The following is a 24,299-nucleotide window of genomic DNA, read 5'->3' as shown; positions in this document are numbered from 1 at the left end:
AGCTTTGCTGCTCACAGCAGAGTTCATCATAACTGTTGAGATTTCACCTATCGGGTTGGCCAGGGACATTTAGGGCCCCTTTCCTGCTGTTGCAGCACCCAGTTATGTATTTGTATTTTGGGTGCTTCCACCCTTTGTATCTTGGGTAGGCCGCTGTTCCTCGACATTTGCAAACTTCTGCAGGAGTGTGTTGCCCATCAGGCCATACATACTTACAGGGAAGCGAATAGTGCAGTTGACAGGACTTCCTCCTATGCGGCCCACCATTCCGGAGGCTTCGTATGGAGGGAGCGTGATAGAGTGCCAGGTTCTTTATCTGCTTTGTTGTTTTCTGATTTTATTGGCTACATTCACACGTGCAAGGTGTGAACTGCTGTTGTACCAAAAAAAAAAGAAATAGTCTATAATGGGGCAGACCGATTAAAAAAAAAAGAAAATCCTATAGATGTAATATTCAGCTTGTGAACCGCATCTGCGAGACATAGCAGAGGGCCAACTTTATGCAAACTACAACTACATTTTGGGGATCTTTAACATGGTTCAAAATTATTTTTGAGTTATAGCCGAATACTCAAAATTTTGCTTTTGGATCCGGAATCATTTTTGATATATGCTAACGTACTCCTGAACATGCACATTGAGGTAATAACAATTGGAACGTTTGATTTCTTGGGAACTCTTAACTCTGTCTCTCTATCTTCCTGTTTGGACCTGGCTGGGTGTTTTTTTTTTTTGTTATTTTAATACTAAGAGAGGCAAAAACCACCCAAGAATTTATTAAAAGAATTAGTAATTATAGAGAGGATGAGTTACAAAAAGTAGAGAATCTAACATATCAGAATTGCAGGCGTCAGTTCTAACTAAGCAACCCCCTGAGGAAAGAAGATAGCGTCCTCTTCGTTCTCCAGTTTCACACTCTCGTTTGGTTTTCGTAGGTTTTTTTTTTCATTCTTTCTATTTTTCCTTCTGTTTGGATTTGGCTGTGGATTGGTCAACATTTTTCATGAGTTGGCCACCTCTTCACTTTTATTTGGCTGTTTTACTTTTCTTTCCCTTCCTACCCATCCTGCTGGTTGAGTGAAATGGCAGCGACCTGTTATCACCCTTTCTCTAAATAAGTAGAAAGAGATAAAGAAAACAACAATAGCTGTTAAAGAGAGCAGACGTAACCTTGTGTTGATATCTTAAGCTACTAGAATTCTTTAGGATTTATATAGTTAAAGAGAAGAGGAAAGAATTCAAACTAGGTCATGGCAACCTCTTCCATCATGTTGATTGTGCTCGCTGTCTTGCTTCAGACAAACAAAAGAGAGATGTTGAACTTGAGAGGATCGAGAAACCCGTCACAGATTGATTAAAGACTACGAAAAGCGTTCAAAACACAGTTAGTGCGCCACAGGGGCTACCAAGGAATATTAAGTTGTGGATGTGGAGAGGATTGGAGGGTATAGAAGTTGGGAAATAACAATGCAGTTCATTACAAGTAAATACATATGTTTTGCTTTAAGCTGCCTATTTTGAGTCCATAGTTTGCCTGCTTCGGTTTTTCCATATGCAATGCTGCAATGTTGCAGTGTCCTTTTGTACCATGAATTCAGGGTGGAGTTCAGGTTCAAATATCTATAGATCATGTCAACAATGCAGATGCTTCTATCATCCATCAACCATTCTGATATTTCTTTTTATCAATCCATGGTTGAAATGTATGTTGTATAACAATCTTAATTTGCTCCGACTAGTAATCCTTCCAGTAGCAATTTTCCCTAGTAAGTTGTAAATTGCTACTACTTTGATGTAGAAGGACAATAAATGTAAAAAGATCGAAGGCCAACAGGAGGAAACGATGCATATGTCCAGGAGTAGAAACATAAAATTCCAGGTGACAGGTTTTGGCTGATAAACTAACTGAATTATGTGTAAATGTTTTTATTCAGAGGACACAAACTTCCATATTCTCTTAGCCTATCCTCTTATATCAAAGAGGAAGTCCATAGCGATAGACAAACACAACAAAGGAAAGGAAGCCAAAGCACACAGCTATCTTGGTTTTACATCTGCAACTCTAAACGTTCAGTTTCTCAAGTTGTCCGGGATGCTCACACTGCATTTGGACCACCTGCTTCCATGAGGGCCGAGATGAGATTGCCTTCCACCACCTATCCACATTCTTCCTTGCAGTGAAAAGCTTGCGTCCCCTCTCCGTCTTCGTTACAAGGTAGTGTGCGTTGGGGAGGTGGGAGAGGTCTGCAAGCGTGAACTCGTCCCCTGCCAAGTACTCATTCTCTCCCAACCTCCATTCATATGTGTCGAGAACCCTGGCCAGCTTCTTCTCATTTTCCTCAATCAAAGACTGATCAGGATGGAAGCCTAATGGTGCAGCGAAAGCGAGATGGAAGACTAGAGTTGAGCTTGGAGGTTCAAAGGTCAGAGCTTCTGATTGCAGCCATTGCTCAACCAATGCCCTCTCAAGAATGCCGGTTCCGAAAAGGGTCTTGTTTCCCTCATCCGGATACTTCTCCGAAATGTGCCGGCAAATATATCTTGAATCTGAAAGGATGAAAGAATCACTCTGCCTTTGGATGTTGATCAGGATTTCTATAAGAAGATGAGTGCACAACAAAGTATCTAAGGACAACATACCAACAAGAGTGAGCTTCCCATCTTTGAAGGTTACTCGGCCAGCAGGATCCTGCTAGAGTGAACGGAAGAAGAGCCAGCAGTTGTCTTCTTTCCAGTGAAATGCTATACTACTACTGATGCAACTTGAAAGAAATGTGACGAATAGAAGGATTATCAAAAATGACTTGCCTGTAGCCGAAGAAACTCAGGGATCCTGTGCTCTCCCTTGAATGTGTCGATGCGAATGAGTTGGAACTCCAAGTTCTTCTCGAAGAGGCATGTCAGCACCCTGGCAACATCTGTGGATGCTGGCTGTCCAAATACCTTTAAGGCTACCATCTTCCCTCTCCCTCTTGTTCAATCTCACAAGGGCTGCAACCACCAATGAGGATTACACCTCAAGGGAGGGGTTTAAAGTGATGATGATTTGTGGAATTGGATGCTTTCTTGATTAATAGGATAAAACGAAAAGGCAAAAGAGAAAGAATGATGTTAAAGGAAAAGTTAAAGGTTCAAAACTTGAAGCAGACAACAGGCATAAGATGTATATCAGTGGGTTTACCGAAAGAAGATCTTACAGCTTTTCTCTCCTTTTGAGTACCTCCTTATTCATTTCATATTATGGTATATCTTAACTATACAATTTCTAAAAAATCGAATCCGCATCGGTTCTAAAAATCAACTTAAGATACTAGTTCAAATCCATATCGACTTAGAACTGTTGGAAGTAAACAAATATAAGAAGTCTAAGGCCCTGTTTGGGGGAGCTGTTGGCAGTAGAGCTGTTGGAAGTAGAGCTTTTATAAAAAGTTGTTTGCTGTTTGGTAACTACATTTCTAAAATGTTGTGGCGCTTTAACATTTGTTTGGTAAACAATCTGAGAAAGTACTTTTGTATGACAAAATGACCATAGGACATTATTAGTATTATACAAAAAAGCATAATAAAATCTAATATATATTTATACATAAATATATGATACAGTATAATATTAATGTAATATAATATAATATTATTATAATTTAGTATTATAATATTATATACTATAGGATAATAATTTAATATAATATTAAATTATTTAACATAACATATCAATGTATTATGATAAATTATAATATAATATTATATTTATAGTATAATACAATAATAAATGTATAAAATATTATAATTATTAGTATAAATTAATTTTTTATTCTTCTGATGACCATTTATCTCTCTAACAAATTTTCTAGCTAGGTGATAAAATTGATTAAATATTTACTAATATTTATTTTTATTTATTTATTTATTATTTTATTTCATTAAAATATATTTATTTATTGTCTTATTTATTTATTCGTTCATTTATATACATATTTATTTATTTATTTTTTCTTTTTTTCTTTTTCTTTCCTTTTTTTTCTTCTCTTTTTTTTCTTTCCTTTCCTTTTCTTTCTTTTTTTTTTTCTTTTCTTTTTTCTTCTCTTCTTCTCCTTCCTTCCTGTCTTTCCTTCTTCTCCTTTTTTTCTCCTCCCGCGGGGCCAGCGGCGCCGGAAGAGGGCCGGGCCGCGGCGGCCACGGGAGGGGTTCGGGATAGCGGGCTGCAGGAGGGGGCCCGAGAGGGGACTGGGATGGCGGGCTGCGGCGACCGCTGGGGGGGGGGGTGGTGCGGGAGGATGCCGGGATGGCGGGCCGCAGCGCCTGCCAGGGAGGCGGCGGCCATGGCTGCCCCTTCCTCCCCTTCCTCTTTTTGTTTGTTTGTTTTGTTTCCCACCGCTCGACAGCTGTGGTGGGTTGCAGCGGCGAGCCGGACGTCCGTGCCGGCTCCCCAGGGCGACAGGCTGCAGCGGCGGCTGGGGAGGCGGCCACGGGTGGTGGCCAGCGTGGTGGCTGCCTCCCAAAACCAAAAAAAAAAAAAAACAGGGCCAGCAGCGTGAGAAGAAGAAGGAGATAGAGAGGGAGAGAGAGAGAGAGAGGGGGGAAGGGTGAGAGAGGAAGAGGCGCTGGGATGGAAGATTTTGGAAGAAAAAAGGAGCTTTTAAATAGAGATATTTTTGTCAAAAATACAGTTTTCCGACAAAGCTGAAAACAGTATTTTTGGAAAGCTCCAAATTAGAGCTTCTCTCCAAAAGTTGTTTTCAGCTTTCCGAAAAAGCTAAAACAGTTTTCCGAAATTTTTACCAAACACCATTTTTTAACAGAAAGTACTTTTGGAGGGCCAGAAAGTGCTTTTTGGCCCTCCAAAAGCTCCCCCAAACATGGCCTAAGCGATTAAGAGTTGGTTTTGGCTAGAGTTCTTACTTGTTTAGGAGTTTTATTTTTGTTAGGTTGGTAATTGGGTTAGTTTAGATTGGATTAGAATTATATTAGAAGTGGTGTCTTTGATAGTGACCCAGTTGAAATAGGATTCGAATAGTTTATGATAGAGGTTGAGTAGAAGTGGCATGTGATAAAGTTTTAGATGAGCAAGGATTTGTTTAGAGTTGGGAGCTGGACCCATATATATATGGCATGCGGTGGCTGGTTCCTCTTTTGAAGCAATGTATGTTCTTTTAGGCTGAATTGAATTCCCATCATAGCATCTCAATTCCTCTCTCTTCTTCTCTCTCTCTTCTCCACTATTCCACTTCTCCAAAAAAAACCAATCTAGAGGCTTGTTTTTCTAACAGTGGTATTAGAGCCTTTGGAAGAACCAGGGCATGAGATTGTAGGTGTTGCTGGAAATTGGACCCGGGGGCGATCGTCGGTCGAGGAGTGGGAGCGGCGGTGGACACAGGGGAGCGGCGGTCCGTTGGCGGGCGGCGTCCTCCGTCGGGGTGCCTGCAGAAAAGCCGGTGGCTGGGTCTTCCGGCGCCGGCCCTCCGATGCTTAAGTCAGAAGGGGGGCAATCAGTGTCAAAAGGAGGAAGAAGGCAGTATATTTTGAGTTTTCTGTGTCCAACCCCCCCTCTGAGAAGCGAGGGTTCCCTTTTATAGGGGGGTTGGTGTGCCTGTGATGTGATGGGGCGAGGCCGTCGTACGGCTCGGCATGTTGGTTGGACTGGCAAACGATCGGGCGAATCACTGCATTAACGTTGAAATGAGGCCGTCGTACGACCCGAGCCGGCACGCGATCGGGTGAATCATTGCATTGGTGTCGAAGGTGAGGCCGAGATCAGAGATTTATCACGATTGATTGGACTCCGCTGAGCTGATCTGCCATGGAGAGCCATGGGTCCATAGACAATAGGAGCCATGCGCATTAATTGTTGAGTAAGCCGGAGGCGCGCATTAATTGTTGAGTAGGCCGGAGATGCGCATTAATTGTTGAGTAGGCCGGAGATGCGCATTAATTGTTGAGTGAACCGAGGGTTTGCAGAGGTCATGCGTAATAAATGCTGGGGCAGTGGCAGGATATGGCCCTCGGTCGGACCTCGGAGGGGTACGGCCGTAGTAGGTAGTCGACAAGGACAGACCTTTGAGGTCGAAAATTCTCTAGGTCGGAGGTTCTGAGGTCGGACGCCGACCTCAGTTGTCCGGGGTCGACGGTCATGCGGCCTTCCAGTGGCGGGGTTACTATATTACCGGGGGAAAACTGTATTCCCCCAACACTACCCCCCGACTTCCGAGTCCGAGCAGCTTGCAAGCTCGGATGCGGGAAGTAGAAATTGTCATTGTGGTTATTGAGGTCGGAGGGGATCGCGTCCGCTCCCTTACGCGTCTTGGAGCTTTTATAACGGAGTCTGCGCCCTTTGGCACTTCGAGGTCGCTTTTAGATGGCGAACTTATAATGGGGTCTGCGTCCTTACGCATCCCGAAGCGGCTACGACGGGGACAGCGCCCTTTGGATCTCCGAGATTGCTTCGTACGGCGAACTCATGATGAGGGTCCCTGGGCCCAATGAGGCGGCGCCTCGATCTCGTGGTCGAGGCTCCCCTCTTAAGTAGGTACGTCGTTTCGTGCCTCAAAATGAACATGCGGCATGATCCGAGGTCGGATGTTTTTGATCTCGTATTGGCAGGATAATGATTCGGGGAGGCGGAGGTTGGATCGACGCTCCACGTGTCCCTGAGACCTATTAAATGGAGGGAGCGGGAGTGACGTCCGCTCGTCTTTCAAGATGGTCCGGTTTTGCGGACCCATGATGAGGCCATGAGATCCGATGGGACGGCGCTTCGATTTCGTACTCGACTTATTGATCTGGAGTGAATGCGGTGCTTCGGCTTCTGAGGCCGACACATGGCACAATCCAGACGGGGGGTGGGAACCGAACCCGCCGATCTGGGCCCGTCAGGGGGGTCTATATAAACCCCACGAATCTGTCCTAAGAGTTCTATTTAGTCGCTTTTCATTTTTGCCATTTCCTTCCTCGCTCCGCCTTTCGACCAAACCTTGCCGACGGTGCCCGGAGCGATTTCCGGTGACTTTTCCGTAGGTTCCCATCCTGTGCTAGCTAGGGTTCCACTTCCTCCTCCTCTTTACTCCCTTTACCTTTAGTTTATTTCATTTTTCTGTAAAATGGGTTCTGGCCCAGAGGATGTAGGATTGAGTTTATCGGGGGAGGAGTTGGAGTTAATCCGCTCCCGGTTCTTCTTCCAGCCCGGGTTTCGTCTCGAAACCGCGGGGCCGGAGGACAGAGTGACGCGGCCGCCCCCAGGTCGGATCGCGATTCATCGCGAGACGCTCTGGGCCGGTCTTCGGTTCCCTGTTCACGAGTTCATGAACAACTTGCTGGTAGAGTATCAGCTCGTTCCAGCACAGCTTGCTCCGAACTCGTGGAGGACCATAATCGGGTTCTTTTCCTTGTGTCTTGAGCACGGGATCCCGATCTCGGTAAGTATTTTCCGCCGGTGTTTTTTATTAAAGAAAAACCTGGCGGACGCGGGGTGGTTATATTTCGCCTTTCGGGGCGGTATGTCACTCTTTCAGGGTGCCCCTTTCTCTATTCACGATTGGAAGGTAAAATTTTTCTTTCTTGCGTCCGAGGTGCCGTGGGGGTTCAACCCGAGGTGGGGGCACCCTCGGCTGAAAGCTCTTAATAGGCTTTCCGAGCCCTCGGGGAGGGAGCTGAGGGTCTTGGACTCTCTTCGGGCCCTCGGGAAGGGGTTCAACCTAACCGAGCTCCTGCGGGAGGGCGCCTTGGCGAGCGTGGGCTTGAGTTCGGCGCGCCCCGAGGGTAAGAGTAGTCGCATTACTTTGTTTTTATCTGTTTTTTCTTCTAACATCGGTTTGACACTTAGGAAAAAAAAATTTTGGTTTCAGACATCCCCCATATGCCGACCAGCAGCACGTCCCTCTTCTCTCGACTGAAGAGGCGGGAGGCCGAGGCCGGGGGGGCTATTCCCCAGCCTCGGAAGAAGTCGAGGTCGGCCGGTGCTTCCACATCGGCCGGGACGAGAGGCCCGGAGGCGGGGGCCTCTGCAATTGATCAGGGGCGAACACGGGCCGTCGGTGATGCGGGCCCAGTGGCCCCCCCTTGTCCCGCCCCCGTTGCCCAGCGGGAGGGGCCGACCGTAATTCGCTTACGGCGCCCGGGGCCTGAGCCGACCAGAGGCCCCAAAGTTTGAGGTCCCGAGGTCCCTAGCTCGGACGAGCCGAGCTCTTCAAGGGTCCAAAGGGAGGAGTCGGCCGAGCCAGGATCCCCACTCCTCGAGGGGAGCTCGGCCATCCACGACGCCGATGTCGCACGCGCCGTATTCCGGCGTGTGATGATTCCAGCGGACCGGGCCGAGTTCCGGAACTTGCCGTTGGAAGAGATCGTCGACGGTACTTACCGCAATACCGCTCGGGTAAGCTATTTTCCCAACTTTCCTTAGACTACTGGCGAATATGTTATGTTTTTAACTCATGATCGCTTCACCCTTTTTCTCTTGCAGCATATCCACGAAGTCGACACCCTGGTATTCATTGCCCAAGGGTGTCAAGAAGAAACTCGGCAAATAAGCCGGCAATTGGAGCTGGCCAAAAAGAAGATCGCCGAGTTGGGGGCGGCGCTGGCCGAGGCCGAGGCGCGGAGGGAGGCTACTGAGGCCGGGCGTCTAGCAATGGTCGAGGTGCTTGAAGAAGAGAGGGGTGCCCACTCTTTGGCCAAGTCAGCTCTGCGCGCCTCGGAGGCGCGCCTGGGGGAGGTCCAATCCGAGGTCGCGGGCCTCAAGTACGAGGGCGGGGTCCTGCGCCTCAAAATCGAGCAACTGGAAGCTCGGGAAAGGAGGGCACTCGAGCGGGCCGAACATGCCGTAGACTCCTTCAAAGAATCAGAGGAGTTTCGCGACATGTTAGAGGAGGAAACCGTGGATGGGTTCCTCCGCGGCTTCGAGAACTTTCGAAGGCAGATGGCTCGATTCTGCCCCCAATTCGATCTCTCCACGATTCGTCCGAGGATGAGGTTGGGCTTCATCTCCGACGACGACGTTCCTGATGCCCTCGCGCCCGAGGAGTCTACCGAGGCTGAGGCGGACTCAGCCGCGCTGGCGGTGACGGAGGCTCCCCCTCGCGGAATTATTGAGGACGCTCCTGAGGTGCCCGCCGAGGTCCCCGCCGCAGACCCCGAGCCCGTGTCCGCCGAAGGCCCCCAGGTCATCGCCATAGATGACCCTCAGGGCGACGCCGACGCTGCTGCCGTCTCTTAGGACGTAGACTTTTTTCTTCCCTTTACTGTAACTGAGGTCGGCCTTCAAAGTTGTCGATCGGTCGACCTCTAATTTTGTACTTAGCCTTCCGGCGCCTTATTAATGAAAAGATTTTCTTTCACGATTCTGCGCCTATTCTTCCCTTTTACTTTCTTCAGTTGTGAGCGAGGCCGGTACTTCAACTTATTATTTTACCGATCCTCGACTTTGTATCCTAGCCTTTGGGCGGCTCATCAATGAATACACGTTTCTCAGCTGTATTTTGCTTTTCTTTCCCTTAACTTGTTTTCCAACGAATTTCGCGAAGTCTTGGAGCTCGGATTCGAGCGTCCGACAAGTTTTGGAGCCTGGATTTAGAGCTCGCAAAGGTTGCCGGGTTTGGTTTTCGGATTCTTGAGGCACCAAGCTCGGGCCCCGAACCCCGAGAGGGGCCTTGTCCGACCCGCATGGGTTACTATCAGGGGGCCTAGCCGAGCTTTCGGGCTCGGCTCTCGGACCGTAGGTCAATAAAAGGGTTAGCTATCGCCCTTGGACCCCGCCAAGGCTTCAGCGAGCGGGGCCAGAACCTGTGGAGAATACCTCGGCTTTCTTGAGCTCGACCAGTACGCCCACGGTCGAGGTTATCCTCATAAGTCGACGTTGGAGTCCGTGTATGGGGGCCGAATTAGGCCCTTATTCATGAGGGTTTTCATAGGTTGTCGGGGAGATTATCGGTAGACGAAGCATGCATGAGGTCAGTAGACTAAACCGACTTACAGGAGCAATGCGACCTTGGTCAGAATAAGGTCCCGATTTTAATCGAGATGTCGCTGACAATATGTAGATAAATGTAACAAGGCGAGCCTCAAGTAGGATGTACCTTTTGTATTTCCAAAATTACGCTCCTCGTAGTGGAGTGGGCGGCCTTATTTCCTTGCCGACTCTCGAAGTCCTTCTTTGACTTTCGAAGAACTCGGGCTTCTTACGAACCCGGTGGCGCCCGCCGAGGTTGAGGGGGTTCGGGGCTCTATGGTCGGCCCTTGGGGCATCCCGACCTTAGTCGAGGAATCTTGCGTCAGGTCGATGGGTCTGGGAACGCTCTATCGACCTGCGATACATCCTGAGGTCGAGGGAGTTTGGGACTCTACGGTCGAACCTCAGGGCATCCCGACTTTAGTCGAGGAATCGTGCGTCAGGTCGATGGGTCTGGGAGCGCTCTATCGACCTGCGACGCTTTCCGAGGTCGAGGGAGTTTGGGACTCTACGGTCAACCCTCAGGGCATCCCGACCTTAGTCGAGGAATCTTGCGTCAGGTCGATGGGTCTGGGAACGCTCTATCGACCTGCGATACATCCCGAGGTCGAGGGAGTTTGGGACTCTACGGTCGACCCTCGGGGCATCTCGACCTTAGTCGAGGAATCGTGCATCAGGTCGATGGGTCTGGGAATGCTCTATCGACCTGCGACGCTTCCCGAGGTCGAGGGAGTTTGGGACTCTACGGTCGAACCTCGGGGCATCCCGACCTTAGTCGAGAAATCGTACGTCAGGTCGATGGGTTTGGGAACGCTCTATCGACCTGCGACGCTTTCCGAGGTCGAGGGAGTTTGGAACTCTACGGTCGACCCTCGGGGCATCTCGACCTTAGTCGAGGAATCATGCGTCAGGTCGATGGGTCTGGGAACGCTCTATCGACCTGCGACGCTTCCCGAGGTCGAGGGAGTTTGGGACTCTACGGTCGACTCTCGGGGCATTCCGACCTTAGTCGAGGAATCGTACGTCAGGTCGATGGGTCTGGGAACGCTCTATCGACCTGCGACGCTTCCCGAGGTCGAGGGAGTTTGGGACTCTACGGTCGACCCTCGGGGCATCTCGACCTTAGTCGAGAAATCGTGCGTCGGGTCGATGGGTCTGGGAACGCTCTATCGACCTGCGACGCTTCCCGAGGTCGAGGAAGTTTGGGACTCTACGGTCGAACCTCGGGGCATCCCGACCTTAGTCGAGGAATCTTGCGTCAAGTCGATGCTCTGTCGTCCTGTGACACTTCCCGAGGTCGAGGGAGTTTGGGACTCTACGGTCGAACCTCGGGGCATCCCGACTTTAGTCGAGGAATCTGAGGATCACAAACGACCCAACATTAGAAGAGTCATAATTATTGAAAAGAGACGAATCATTGTAAAGAGGAGATTGAGTCCATGTTCCTGATTGCCCAGAACCCCTAGGGGTTTCATTGGTAATACATCCGTAGATTCTCGGAGTTCCAGCTTCGCGGAATTGGAGTCCCTTCGAGAGATTTCAACTTGTATGCCCCAGGTCGTTGTACTCGGGCGATTTGATATGGCCCTTCCCAGTTTGGGGCGAGCTTTTCCTGCTCAGTTGGCTGAGAAGCCTCGGCTCTCCTGAGGACGAGGTCCCCCACTTTGAAGAGCTTGGGCTTGACTCTGGAATTATAGTATTGGGCCGTCTTCTGTTGGTACCTTGCCATGCGGACCCGGGCGACCTCTCGTGTCTCTTCAACGAGATCCAGATTATTTCTGAGTCGAGAAGAGTTGGAGTCGGGGTCATAGTGCTCCACCCTTGAAGAAGGGAGGCCGATTTCCAGCGGGATGACAGCCTCTGTGCCATATGCTAGGTTGAAGGGGGTCTCTCCTGTGGGCAATCGGAACGTAGTCCGGTATGCCCAGAGGACGTTGTACAAGTCCTCAACCCACTGTCCTTTGGATCTATCAAGCCTAGCCTTGAGTCCCTGCAAAATGGTACGATTTGTTACCTCAGTTTTTCCGTTTGTCTGGGGATGGGCGACCGAGGTGAGGCGGTGGTCGATGCCGAGCTCGGAGCAAAATTCTCTGAAGTGGACGTTGTCGAACTGCCGACCGTTGTCAGATATAAGGATTCGGGGGAGTCTGAATCTGCAGATTATGGACTTCCACACGAAGTCCCGCATCTTTTGCTCGGTGATCCGGGCTACAGGTTCAGCTTCAACCCATTTGGTGAAGTAGTCGATGGAGACGACCAGAAATTTTCTTTGCCCGGTGGCCAGAGGAAAAGGCCCCAAAATGTCGATCCCCCACTGGGCAAATGGCCAGGGGGCGATGATTGAAGTTAGTAGGGCCGAAGGTCGACATTGGATGTTGGCGTTCCGTTGGCACCGGTCGCACTTCCGAACAATGTCCACCGCGTCCTTCTGGAGCGCGGGCCAGTAATACCCTTGCCGCAGGATCTTATAGGCTAACGCCCGACCTCCCAGGTGATTTCCACAAATTCCTTCATGGACTTCTTGGAGGGCGTAGTCCGCCTCAGAGGGGCGGAGACATCTGAGAAGTGGAGAAGTGAATGATCGACGGTAGAGCTTGTTTTCATATAGGACATACCGAGAAGCTTGGCGCTTGATCCGGCGAGCCTCTGTCTCATCATGAGGGAGGGTTCCGTCCTGGAGATAGCGGACGAACCCGTCGATCCAGCTTGGCTCGAAGTCGATGCACATGGTAGGTTCGGATTCCTCCGTGCTGGGTGTCTGAAGATACTCGAGCGTTGTCTCCTTGGAAAGCTTGCTCATGCGGGAGGTCGCCAGTTTGGACAACTGGTCTGCCCTGAGATTCTCCGCTCTGGAAATGTGCTGGATGCTGAAAGAGCCCAAGGCCGACGTAAGTTCCCGCACTTTTTGGAGATATTTTTGCATTGATGGCTCTTTTGCTTCAAAGTCTCCCTGGATCTGGCTCACTATCAGCTGAGAATCGCTGAAGGCCTTCAGGTCTTCCACTTTCAGTTCCTTCGCCAGTTTGAGCCCAGCAATGAGTGCCTCGTACTCTGCCTCATTGTTTGAGGCCGGAAACTCGAGGCGTAAGGCTTGTTCGGCCACCACTCCGTCCGGGCTGGTGAGGATGAGTCCAGCTCCGCTACCCCCCAAAGTTAAGGATCCGTCCGAATATAGGACCCATGGTAGCCTCAGGGCTGTTTCCATAGGTGCAGACGGTAGCTCGGGGTCGTCTGGCAAGGTGCACTCCACGAGGAAGTCGGTGAGTATTTGAGCTTTAATGGCCGGCCTGGGCCGATATTCGAGGTCGAACTCCCCGAGCTCGACCGCCCACTTGGCGATCCTCCCCGCACGATCTGACCTTTGCAATATTTGCTTCATAAGCTGGTCGGTCAGTATGACTATTGTATGTGCTTGGAAGTAAGGCCGGAGTCTCCGAGCCGAGATGACAAGGGCAAAAATTGTCTTCTCCAGTTTAGAGTACCGGGTCTCGGCATCCCTGAGGACCCGGCTGATGTAATAGACCGGCTTTTGGAGCTTGTCCTCTTCCGGACCAGGACTGAGCTCACTGCAACCGGGGAGACGGCCAGGTATAAATAAAGAACTTCATCCCGCTGAGGCTTGGTGAGTAGCGGGGGAGATGCCAGGAGGCGCCTGAGCTCTTCAAAGGCCTGCTGGCATTCTTCTGACCATAGGAAGTTCTTTGGCCGCTTAAGGATCTTGAAGAATGGGAGGCAGCGCTTAGCCGATCGGGAGACAAATCTCCCCAAGGCGGCAACTCGTCCGGTAAGCCGCTGCACTTTTTTGACTGTCTTTAGGGGCGCCATCTGTTGTAGCGCTCGGATTTTTTCGAGGTTGGCTTCAATCCCATGCTGGGTCACTATGAAGCCCAGGAATTTGCCCGAGGTGACTCCGAACGCGCACTTTGCTGGATTGAGCTTCATTCGGTATCTCCTGAGCTTGGCGAACGTCTCGTTGAGATCAGCTACATGGTGTTCCGCCGCTCGGCTCTTCACCAACATGTCATCCACATAAACTTCCATATTTCGACCGATCTGGTCCTCAAAAATTTGGCTGACCAGCCTCTGATATGTGGCTCCAGCGTTCTTCAGACCGAAAGGCATCACCCTGTAACAATAGGTGCCCTTGTCGGTGATGAAGGTCGTTTTCTCCTCGTCTTCTGGCGCCATTCGGATTTGATTATATCCCGAGAAGGCGTCCATGAAAGTCAGCAATTGATGTCCTGAGGTGGAATCGACGAGCTGGTCGATGCTTGGAAGGGCAAAACTGTCTTTCGGGCAAGCCTTGTTCAGGTCGGTGTAGTCCACGCACATGCGCCATTTCCCATTGGCCTTCTTCACGAGGACTATGTTGGCGAGCCAGTTTGGGTAGGAGACCTCCCGGATGAAGCCAGCTTCAAGGAGCTTGTCCACTTCCTCGGCTGCAGCTCGTTGTCGTTCCAGGGCAGAGCCTCTCTTTTTCTGCTTCACAGGTCTGCTGGTCGGCTTTACCTGGAGTCGATGGGTCATGACCTCAGGGTCAATTCCTGGTACGTCGGCGGGTGACCAGGCAAAGACATCAGCATTGTCCCGCAGGAAGCCGATGAGGTGATCCCTTTTGCGGACGCCAAGGCCGGAGCCGACCTGCACGGTTAGCTCGGGAAAATTTTCTTGTAGAGAAACTTGAACGAGGAGCTCACCAGGCTCTACTTGCTTCTTCCAGAGGTCGTCCCTTGCGTCCAGGGTTTCCATGGCTAGCGAGGGGCCCGTTGCCTGAGGCGGCGCCTTAGTTGGTTGTTTCACTCTGTGAGCCGCCATGTAACACTGCTTGGCGACCAGCTGGTCCCCGCGGGCCTCGCCTACTCCTTGGCCGGTGGGGAATCGCATGAGTAGATGGCGGGTTGAGACTACGGCTCGGAGGGTATTTAGCCCTGGCCGTCCAAGGATGGCGTTGTAGGCTGAGTACAGACGGACTACAAGAAAGTCCGTCCTCACGGTGCTTTCCTAGGGAGCGAGGCCGACCGTAATAAGGAAGCTGACCTCACCCTCAACTGGGACCGAATCTCCGGTGAACCCGACTAGTGGGGTATTAATTTTTCGGAGATGCCCTTCTGGTAATCCCATTTTTTAGTAGGCATGGTAATACAAAATATTGGCCGAGCTCCCATTATCAACTAAGACACGCTTTACATCAAACTTATTTACAATCATGGAGATGACCACAGCATCATCATGAGGGGTCTCAACCCCTTCCAAATCCTCGTCCGAGAACAAGATGGCTTCGGAAGCACGTGGACGCTTCGGGGAAACTTCCTGGGCTGGCCCTCCAGCGGAAGTCCCTCCCCTAATGACATTGATGGTGCCGGCGATGGGTCTGTTGTCATTTGGATTCTCAGGGGGCGTGGTGTTTTCCGCTGGCCTCCTCTCTTCACGTCGGTTCCGTATGAACCGATTGAGCACCCCGCGGCGAATAAGCGCCTCGATCTCGTCTCGGAGCTGAATACAGTCCTCCGTGTCGTGCCCATGGTCTCGATGGAAGCGGCAGTACTTTCTGGGATTGCGCGGGAATCCCGTATCCCGCATGGGAGGTGGAGGTCGGAAAAAGTCCCGGCCTTCAATCTCCATCAAAATCTCGGCCCGGGGTGCATTGATGGGTGTGTAATTTTCGTACCTCCTTGGGTACGCCCGAGGCCGTGGTGGGGATCTTGGTCGAGGTGGGGTCCTCCGTTGTGGCTGTCCCTGCTGCCGAGGCGGGCTCCTCAGTCGGGGGAGGTTCTTCTCGCGACGGGGGGATCGGCTTCTTTGTCGGCCGCGCTCCTCGCGGCGTTTCTTCTGCTTCCTTGAGGCGGGCTCAATCGCACCCCGCCTGGAGGCGATTGCCTCCTCGGCCTTAGCGTACTTCCGAGCTCGGGCCACCATCTCGGTGAAGTCAGCCGGGAAGCTCTTCTCAATGGAGAAGAGGAATCGATTGTTGGGATCCCTCGCACGCCGCAGAAAATTTCAGAAAAATTCTGCGCGCAGCGGAAGACATGCGCGAGATTCCGTTCATCGCATGAACATATTTTAAAACCGTCGTTCGTAGATAGATTAGGATTAAATACTTTTACATAATATTAGGAAGATCAGATCTTCACCTTGTGCGGGTAGATGATCACCGCAAATCTGATGATCGTGGACTTGTTGAAGGTTCGCTTGAAGCCGCACACGCGTCCGGCCTCTACGGGTATCCACACGAGGCAGAGGACCAATCCAAACTCTCTAATCTCCCCGGGGTGCTAGCTCCCTTGCAGAGATATGTTTTGATGGTTGAAATCCTCTCTTTTGAATCAACTCTTGATTGCCTTAGAGAGGAGGAAGAAGGATAGATCAAAAGGAAGAAGGCAAAACCCCTTTGCAGCCTTTTCCTTTTCCTTTTCTTTTGGAACCAAAAGAAGAGAGGGAGGAAGGGCTGCATGCCTCCTTCCTTTTCTTTGCTTGCTGGTGGCTGAAACCATCATGGGAGAGATGGGTTCACGGCACAAAAGGGAGGAGAAAAATCCCACGTCCTTCCAAAGGAGGGGATTGTCAAGCGGGCCCATGAGAGAAAAGATGGGTCACCTGCCACCTATCTTTCTTCTCCTCCTTTTTTTTTTTTTCTTGCAGCTCCAAGGAGGCTGAAGGGAGGGGGTTCACGGCTGGATCACCAAGATGGGAAGATGGTCCTTCACGGCTGAAAAGAGAGGGGGAGGAAAAATTAGGGTGCTGCCCCCTTTCTCTCTCTTATATATGGCATGTGGAGCTCCTAAAATTTAGGAGCTCCCATCCTTATCTCTAAGAAAAGAGGAGGGGCGTACGCCCCTCTTCTTTTCTTCACGTATTCAGCCAAGAGGGGCGTAGCCCCTCCCTCTTCTCCCTATTTCACGCACGCCCACTTAATCCAATTAAGTGGGGTGTGGGGCCATGTACAAGGTGGGTCTAATACTCTTCCAAAGAGGATTGAGTGCGCCCATTTTCTTTTTCCTTCAAATCCTAATCTAATTAGGATTCAATTGAACCATGACTCAATTGAACTCTTCAATCCTAATCCAATTAGGAGTCTTTTAATTAATTAGATTAAAATTAATTAGGACTTAAGAAATCCTAATCTAATTAGGACTTATTAAATTTCAGTCCTAATTCAATTAGGACTTTAGAAATCCTACTTCAAGTAGGACTTTAATTTAATTTGAAATCCTAATCCAATTAGGACTTTAAGAATCCTAATCCAAGTAGAACTCCTAATTAAGTCCAATTAATTAAATCCAATTAATTAAATTAAATTGCAATCCAATTGCAATTATTCCTTCTTCAACTCACTAACTCTTAGCGGGTTAACCAATTATCAATCAAATTGATTATTTGTGATTCCTAATCACAATTCAACCATCGGATCGGTCAATACCTCTAATGTGTGTGACCCCATAGGTTCTATTCTGTCTGGTAGTGAGATATATTGCGATCTCTATCACAATATCATTGAAAACTCCTTTCAATGGGTTGGAACAATTCCAACTCAACTCACCAGGGACCATCGATCATCAAGATAGTCCCTGTGAGTCTCACCATCCACCAGTGACACCTAGCAGCATGTAGTGGCAACCCAGCAGAATGGAATGATGAACCTCTAGGTGCAGTTATCATATGATACGGTCCTTCTATCGTGGATCCCTACAGGACGGAGGTCATGGATAACTCGTCAAACCCCATCGTCTGTCATATGTCAAGATTTATTCGACTTAAGTTCGAGAATGGAAAACTCCTTTTCCACTGTACATACTACCCCGGCCGAGGATTTACGAACTCAGTCTCATAAATCACATAGGATCTCTCTTAACCTATCAAGATCGATAGATTCCATCTAGATGCACCCCTACTCCTACAATGAACCTACTGCAGCCAATCTGCACCACAAGAACCCAATTGGCTAGGGCTCATGTTTATGTGCTCGTCAAACTACAGCAACCTCACTGTGAATAGCCGAGGCATCGCAGGTCAAAGGACCAGTCATACAACTGCAGCATCAAGTAAGTCACTGACGAGTGGATAGACATCCAAGTGACTACTTGCTATGGTCACGCTCAGTACCCTTGTTCTCTAACAAGCACTTGCACAATTGCTTCAGTGTCGCCACACTGTGGACTCAAGACTCGTCCATCAAAGAAAGCGATCTGTGCACTAATCTCAGCGGATCGATCACCGTCCTCGTGATGATCCATCGATCAAGAGCAATTCAGAAATTAATCACCAATGACACATGCCTCAAATTCTCAACTCTTGAGAATATGCGTCATCATCTTATTAATTTCTTGGACGATTCATGGACACATAAGAACATGAATGAAAAGAATGCCCATTCTAATAAATTCATTATTAGGTCAAGTACAAATTTATATCCCAGAATAAAATAATGCGTCAGCCAAATTGGCTTCTAGGGCATACTTCTAACAATCTCCCACTTGCACTAAAGCCAATCAGCTATAAACCTAAACCCCATCTTCTCAAGATGCGCTTCAGTTTTCTGCTGACTTATCTGCTTAGTGAATGGGAGTCTACTCTCTGATCCTTTACTTATTTCTTTTCAAGGTAGTCGCTTATTAGGTTAAACCACCGCTCTATGTGCTTCGGCTTCTGGTGAGACCTTGGCTCTTTAGCTAGTGCTATGGTGCCTTTGTTATCGCAGTAGAGTGTTATGGCATCTGATGACATTACACCTAACTCAGCAATGAACTTATTAAACCGGAAGGTTTCCACTGCACCCTTAGATACGGCTAAACATTCAGCTTCTAAGGTAGAATCTGCAATAATCGGTTATTTGGAACTCTTCCAATTTACTGAACCATCATTGCATATAATCTGATGTAGACTTTCTATCATCAATATGTATGCATCCTTCTACCTTCAACTCTGATCTTCTTCCAAAGACCAAGAACATGTCCGTAGTTCTTCTCAAGTACTTAAGACTGTTCTTCACAGCTATCCAGTGCTTCTTGCCTGGATTTGACTGATATATGCTCGTGACACTCACAGCATGTACTATATCAAGTCATGTACATAGCATGGTATACATGAGGCTCCCTATAGCCGAAGTATAAGGGATCTTGCTCATCCACTGAATCTCTTCAGATGTGTTGGGGCACATCTTCTTGAAGAGATTTACCCCATGCCTAAGGGGTAATAATCCCCTTTTAGAGGTTTCCATGTCGAACCTCTTCAACACTCCCTCTATGTAATATTCTGTGACAGGACAAGCATCCTCTTAGATCTATCTCTATAGACCTTAATTCCCAAAATATAGGATGCTTTTTCCAAGTCTATCATGGAGAATTCCTTAGACAACCAAACTTTGACTTAGGATATCATCCACGTACAATACGAGGAATGCAATAGCCCTCCCACTAACCTTCTTATAAACACATGGTTCCTCCTCGTTCTTGAAGAAATCAAACGATTTGATTATATCGTTGAAACGAGTGTTCCAACTCCGAGATACTTGTTTTTGTCCATAGATGGACCTTTGCAGCTTACAGACCTTCTGATCACCATCACAATATCATGATATGCTACAACAACAAGCAATATTCGAATGGACTTCAGCATGGCTACAGGTGAAAAAGTATCCTGATAATCAGTGCCTTCGCACTGACTATAACCTTTCGCCATTAGCCTTGCCTTATAGGTCTCTACCTAGCCATCCGAACTTAATTTTCTCTTGTAGATCCATTTACACCCAATAGGTACTATACCTTCCGGTGAATCTACTAAGGTCCAGACTTGGTTGGAATGCATGGAGTCTATCTCTAACTTCATGGCTTCCAGCCATCTCTCGGAATCGATGTCTAACATCGCCTCGTTGTAGGTATTGGGATCCTTACCTTGATCCCTATCTCCCATGAGGAACACTTCCTCTACATCCTCTGTAAGTATACCTAAGTACCTTTCAGGAGGATGGAAGATCCTACTAAATCTACGAGGTGGAGGAGGTACAACATGTACTGGCTCGATATGAATAGGTTCTATAGGCACAATGGCTCGTTGCTCTTTAGAGACTTTCTCTTCGAGCTCAATTTTTCTCCTACTGCCTCTATCAAGGATAAACTATTTTTCATGAAGATAGCATGTCGGCTCACAAACACTTTGTGATTCTCTGGGACGTAAAATTGTATCCAAATAACTCTTTAGGATATTCTATAAAACGAGCACTAATTGTCCTATCCTCTAACTTGTCCGCCTGTTGTCATTTGACTTGGGCCGGACATCCCCAAATCTTGAAATAACCAAGACTCAGCTTCTTACCATGTCATATCTCATATAGTGTGGTAGGAACAGACTTAGAGGAAACACTATTCAATATGTAAATAGCTGAAAATAGGGCATCTCTCTAAAGAAACAAGGGTTGATCAGTGAAGCTCATCATGGACCTGACAATATCCAATAGGATCTGATTCCTCCTCTCCGACACTCCGTTAAGCTGAGGTGTACTAGGAGGGATCCATTATGAAACTATACCATTCTCCTTGAGATAATCACGGAACTCTCCACTAAGGTATTCACCTCCTCGATCTGATCGAAGAACCTTAATGAGTTTTTCTGTTTGTTTTTCTACTTCATATCTGAACTCTTTGAACCTTTCAAAAATTTCAGATTTGTGTCTCATACACATATCCATACCGTGAGTAATCATCGGTAAATGAAGTAAAAATTACAACCCCTAGCCTGCACATCGAATGGGCCACACACATAAGTGTGTACTAGGGTAAGTATCGCAGTGGACCTCTCCCATGTCCTAAAAGGGATAATTTGGTCATCTTTCCTTGAAAGCAGAATTCACAAATCGGATATGACTCGAAAGTCAATGAGCTCAGAAGCCCATATTTCTTCAATTTGTTTATTCTGTTTTCTCCTATATGACCAAGCCTGAGGTGCCACAAATACTTTAGATTTATCTCATCTCTAGATCCTTTTGGATCCTATGGTACTCACTGTTTGCTCAGATACATTTACAGGTACATCCAAATGTAAGTGATAGAGACGGTCAATCATAAAACCATATGCATCCAATTTATTTCTCAAACAAATTGAACAATAGTCTTATAAAAATCTTTCTGTGCTAAACAAGATACAGAAATCAAATTTCTGTTTGCAACAGGTAACAGTCCCTAAGTATCCTTTTAATAATGAGCATATCTGGCATACCTTCTGAAGGTCTGTCACCCTTCTTACTCTTTATGCTTTCCATGTATGTAGGACAGTTCCTCTTCCAATGTCCGTCTTATGATGCAATGGAAACACTTTTCCTTGCAATCGGCCTTTTTTTCTTGGAACTTCCTTACTTGGCCTTTTCTCGGTCTTCTGCCTTTTCACAGGTTTCTTCTTCTTCCAAGTAGACTCTCTCTTGGAAGTAGAAACCAACTCGACAGCGAGAACGATGCCCCTTGAACTCTTCAAGGTCCCTAAGGTAGTTACCAATTTTATTTAACAATTCTATTTTGGTGCATACAATCTTGTTCATATGGTAATTTACTATAAACTGTTCATATGAAGCTAGAAGGGATTGCGGGATCAAATCCATTTGCAATTCCTTGTGCATGGTCATGCCGAGCTTCTCAAGCTCCTCTAAGTCCTTTATCATGGTCAAACCATGATCATGGACAGACTGCCCATCACGCATCTTAGCCTTGAAGAGCCTCTTGGACACTTCAAAACATGCTGCGTGACTCTGTTTACCATACAACTCTTGTAAGTGATATAATATGTCCCTGGCAATCTTCATGTTCTCATGCTGGCATTAAAATTAATTGGACATGGATGCCTTTGTGCAGCACCTAACTTTATTGTCATTGTTCGTCCACTTAGCATGCGTCTTATGCTGACCAGTAATCGGACGGATTGGTAACACAGGGATTCCATGGTCTAGCATATACCCTAATTTCTCACAATTCAAAACTATTTTGAAAGTTGCTGAGCTAGTTTTTATAATTGGGTTTGGTCAAACGGTTGTTCTATAGGATATGAGTTAAGAGTCTAGAAGCTGAATTTCTAATCCTCAGAGAGTAAAGATTCTAATTAGAATTTTGTACTTGAACTTTATTTGTTTTAGGGCCTTTTAAAACAAATATACCTCCCACTATTTTCTCGAATCTCTCACACTCCTCTAGTAGAGAAACGGAAACCTTGCGACTCTAGGTTTCAAGTGGGGTGCTACGGTCCCACCAATTTACATACCACCTCACCTAACAGTTATTGGTGACAAATAAATGATGAGTGTACAACTCTTGTACAATGCTTCTCAAGCAAGTTGTAGCGCTATCCAGTCTCTAAGTAATGAAGACCTCACCTAACAGTTATTGGCCCCATTCCTTAGTTAAGTCGGACCCACCGTATAACCGCAGAAGCAAAGCCGTCATTGGGTCCCTCACCTAACAGTTATTGGGCCCAACCCCATCTTTACCCCTACAACATCTCATGCCTAATAGAGAGGTCCAGTCCCCCGATGCAACTTGCCCACTGTATCCAGCCGAGACAAATCAACGCCGGAAAGACCTTAGCAGCTCTACTACGGTGGAAGACCTATGGACTTAATATTTTTCGAGGAGATTTAATTTAGGTCTCTTTTATTTAATTATCTACATCTCATGCAAATAATTATCTAACCGCTATGCATAAACATAAACATAAACATCCAGGCATAATAACAAAAATTAAACTGGTGATGATCATGGATCCAGGATGGGGTCATAGTACAAGCACATGCACGTCAATTGGTTAGATCATCTTCAACTCTTGACTCGATCTTGAGCACCCTTGGTCCAATTGCGATCAACTCCTTGATCCATCTCCAATCAACCCTTGATCTCGATCCGCGCAAATCGTGCTTGTAGAGGCATGCACCGATCAACCATTGACATGCAAACACATCACAGATTACATCCCAGATAACTTTAAAAATAAATAAAATTAAATAATAGTTACAACCCTTTTTCATGAGACACGCAGGTCTCTAATACATCAATATAAGATGCACGCAGGCATCTAAAAATCTGATTTACATGCATCACATAACATCACAGAACATCTCAGACATTGCAGAACATTTCAGCACAATTAAAGGGTCCATCCATGATCATCACCATACGCATCTCATGCATTAAATAAAATTTACAGATCTGAATATTTAACAGATTATGTCATCTTATGAGTTGCTGATCATGCAAGATATGATTCTAAATATTTTTAATCTCATTAACAAATCAATAGAATCATTAATCTAATCGCATAGAAAATCAGCATGTAGAAAAATCAGCAAGCTGAAAATTCTGCATGCAGAAAAATTCAGCAAGCATAATCTTTAAATTTTCAGATCTATTATGCCTTAATCATTTAATCCTAATCTTAATCTACGCAACCATGGCTCTGATACCACTGTTGGTTCCAAAAGAAAAGGAAAAGGAAAAGGCTGCAAAGGGGTTTTGCCTTCTTCCTTTTGATCTATCCTTCTTCCTCCTCTCTAAGGCAATCAAGAGTTGATTCAAAAGAGAGGATTTCAACCATCAAAACATATCTCTGCAAGAGAGCTAGCACCCCGGGGATCCATCGATCAAGAGCAATTCAGAAATTAATCACCAATGACACATGCCTCAAATTCTCAACTCTTGAGAATATGCGTCATCATCTTATTAATTTCTTGGACGATTCATGGACACATAAGAACATGAATGAAAAGAATGCCCATTCTAATAAATTCATTATTAGGTCAAGTACAAATTTATATCCCAGAATAAAATAATGCGTCAGCCAAATTGGCTTCTAGGGCATACTTCTAACATCGATAAGAGCGGGCCCCAGTCTTTAGAGCGGACATGGCTATTGACTGGTCCAGCTCGCGGACTTCCCACGTGGAGGCGGTGAAACGGTCTAGGTACTCCTTGAGGGATTCCCCCTCCTTCTGCTTGATATCCAGGAGGGAGTCCGATGTCCGCCTTTGGCGTCGGCTGGCAGCAAAATTGGTAGCAAACTGCGTGCCGAGCTGCTCGAAGGAAGATACCGTGCTCGGCTTGAGCCCAGAAAACCAGAGTCGAGCTGTCCCTCGGAGAGTCGCCGGGAAGGCCTTACAAAGTACAGCCTCCGAGGATCCTTGTAGGGCCATGAGAGCTCGGTAACTCTCCAAGTGGTCGAGGGGGTCGGTGATTCCGCTGTAGGGCTCCACTTGAGGCATCTTAAACCTCGCGGGGACCGGCTCATCCTCGATCTGGCAGGAGAAGGGGGACTTTGTGGTGAATTCAAAATCCCCTTCTTGTCTTGCCTTCTTGTTGTGGAGCGCTTCGATCTGGCGTTCCAAGTGTTCAACTTT

At 47.5% G+C, this 24,299-nt stretch overlaps 1 protein-coding gene and 1 long non-coding RNA gene across 2 annotated transcripts in view; one reads left to right on the top strand and one right to left on the bottom strand.

Moving 5' to 3' along the window:
* Positions 1-1,902: 1,902 nt before the first annotated feature.
* Positions 1,903-2,958, bottom strand: LOC103708688 (glutathione S-transferase F10-like). Its single transcript, XM_008793738.5, has 3 exons — positions 2,809-2,958; positions 2,641-2,689; positions 1,903-2,547 (listed from the first exon to the last, which is right to left on the bottom strand). Exons 1-3 carry the CDS (start codon positions 2,956-2,958, stop codon positions 2,063-2,065), a joined length of 684 nt encoding a protein of 227 aa, XP_008791960.3. The 3' UTR covers positions 1,903-2,062.
* A 2,000-nt stretch (positions 2,959-4,958) lies between these two features.
* The window catches only part of LOC149767856 (uncharacterized), a 22,430-nt gene continuing 3,089 nt past the window's right edge, over positions 4,959-24,299 (top strand). Inside the window, exon 1 of the long non-coding RNA XR_016399730.1 lies at positions 4,959-5,309. This is a non-coding gene — a long non-coding RNA (uncharacterized LOC149767856). The remainder of the gene's footprint in view (positions 5,310-24,299) is intronic.

This window comes from Phoenix dactylifera, chromosome 3, assembly GCF_051530095.1.
Source record: "Phoenix dactylifera cultivar Ajwa chromosome 3, Ajwa_hap1_PhDact_Kaust_v1.1, whole genome shotgun sequence".
Taxonomy (NCBI): domain Eukaryota; kingdom Viridiplantae; phylum Streptophyta; class Magnoliopsida; order Arecales; family Arecaceae; genus Phoenix; species Phoenix dactylifera.
Note: the sequence above shows the minus strand (reverse complement) of the source record. Positions and strands in the feature narration are given on the sequence as shown.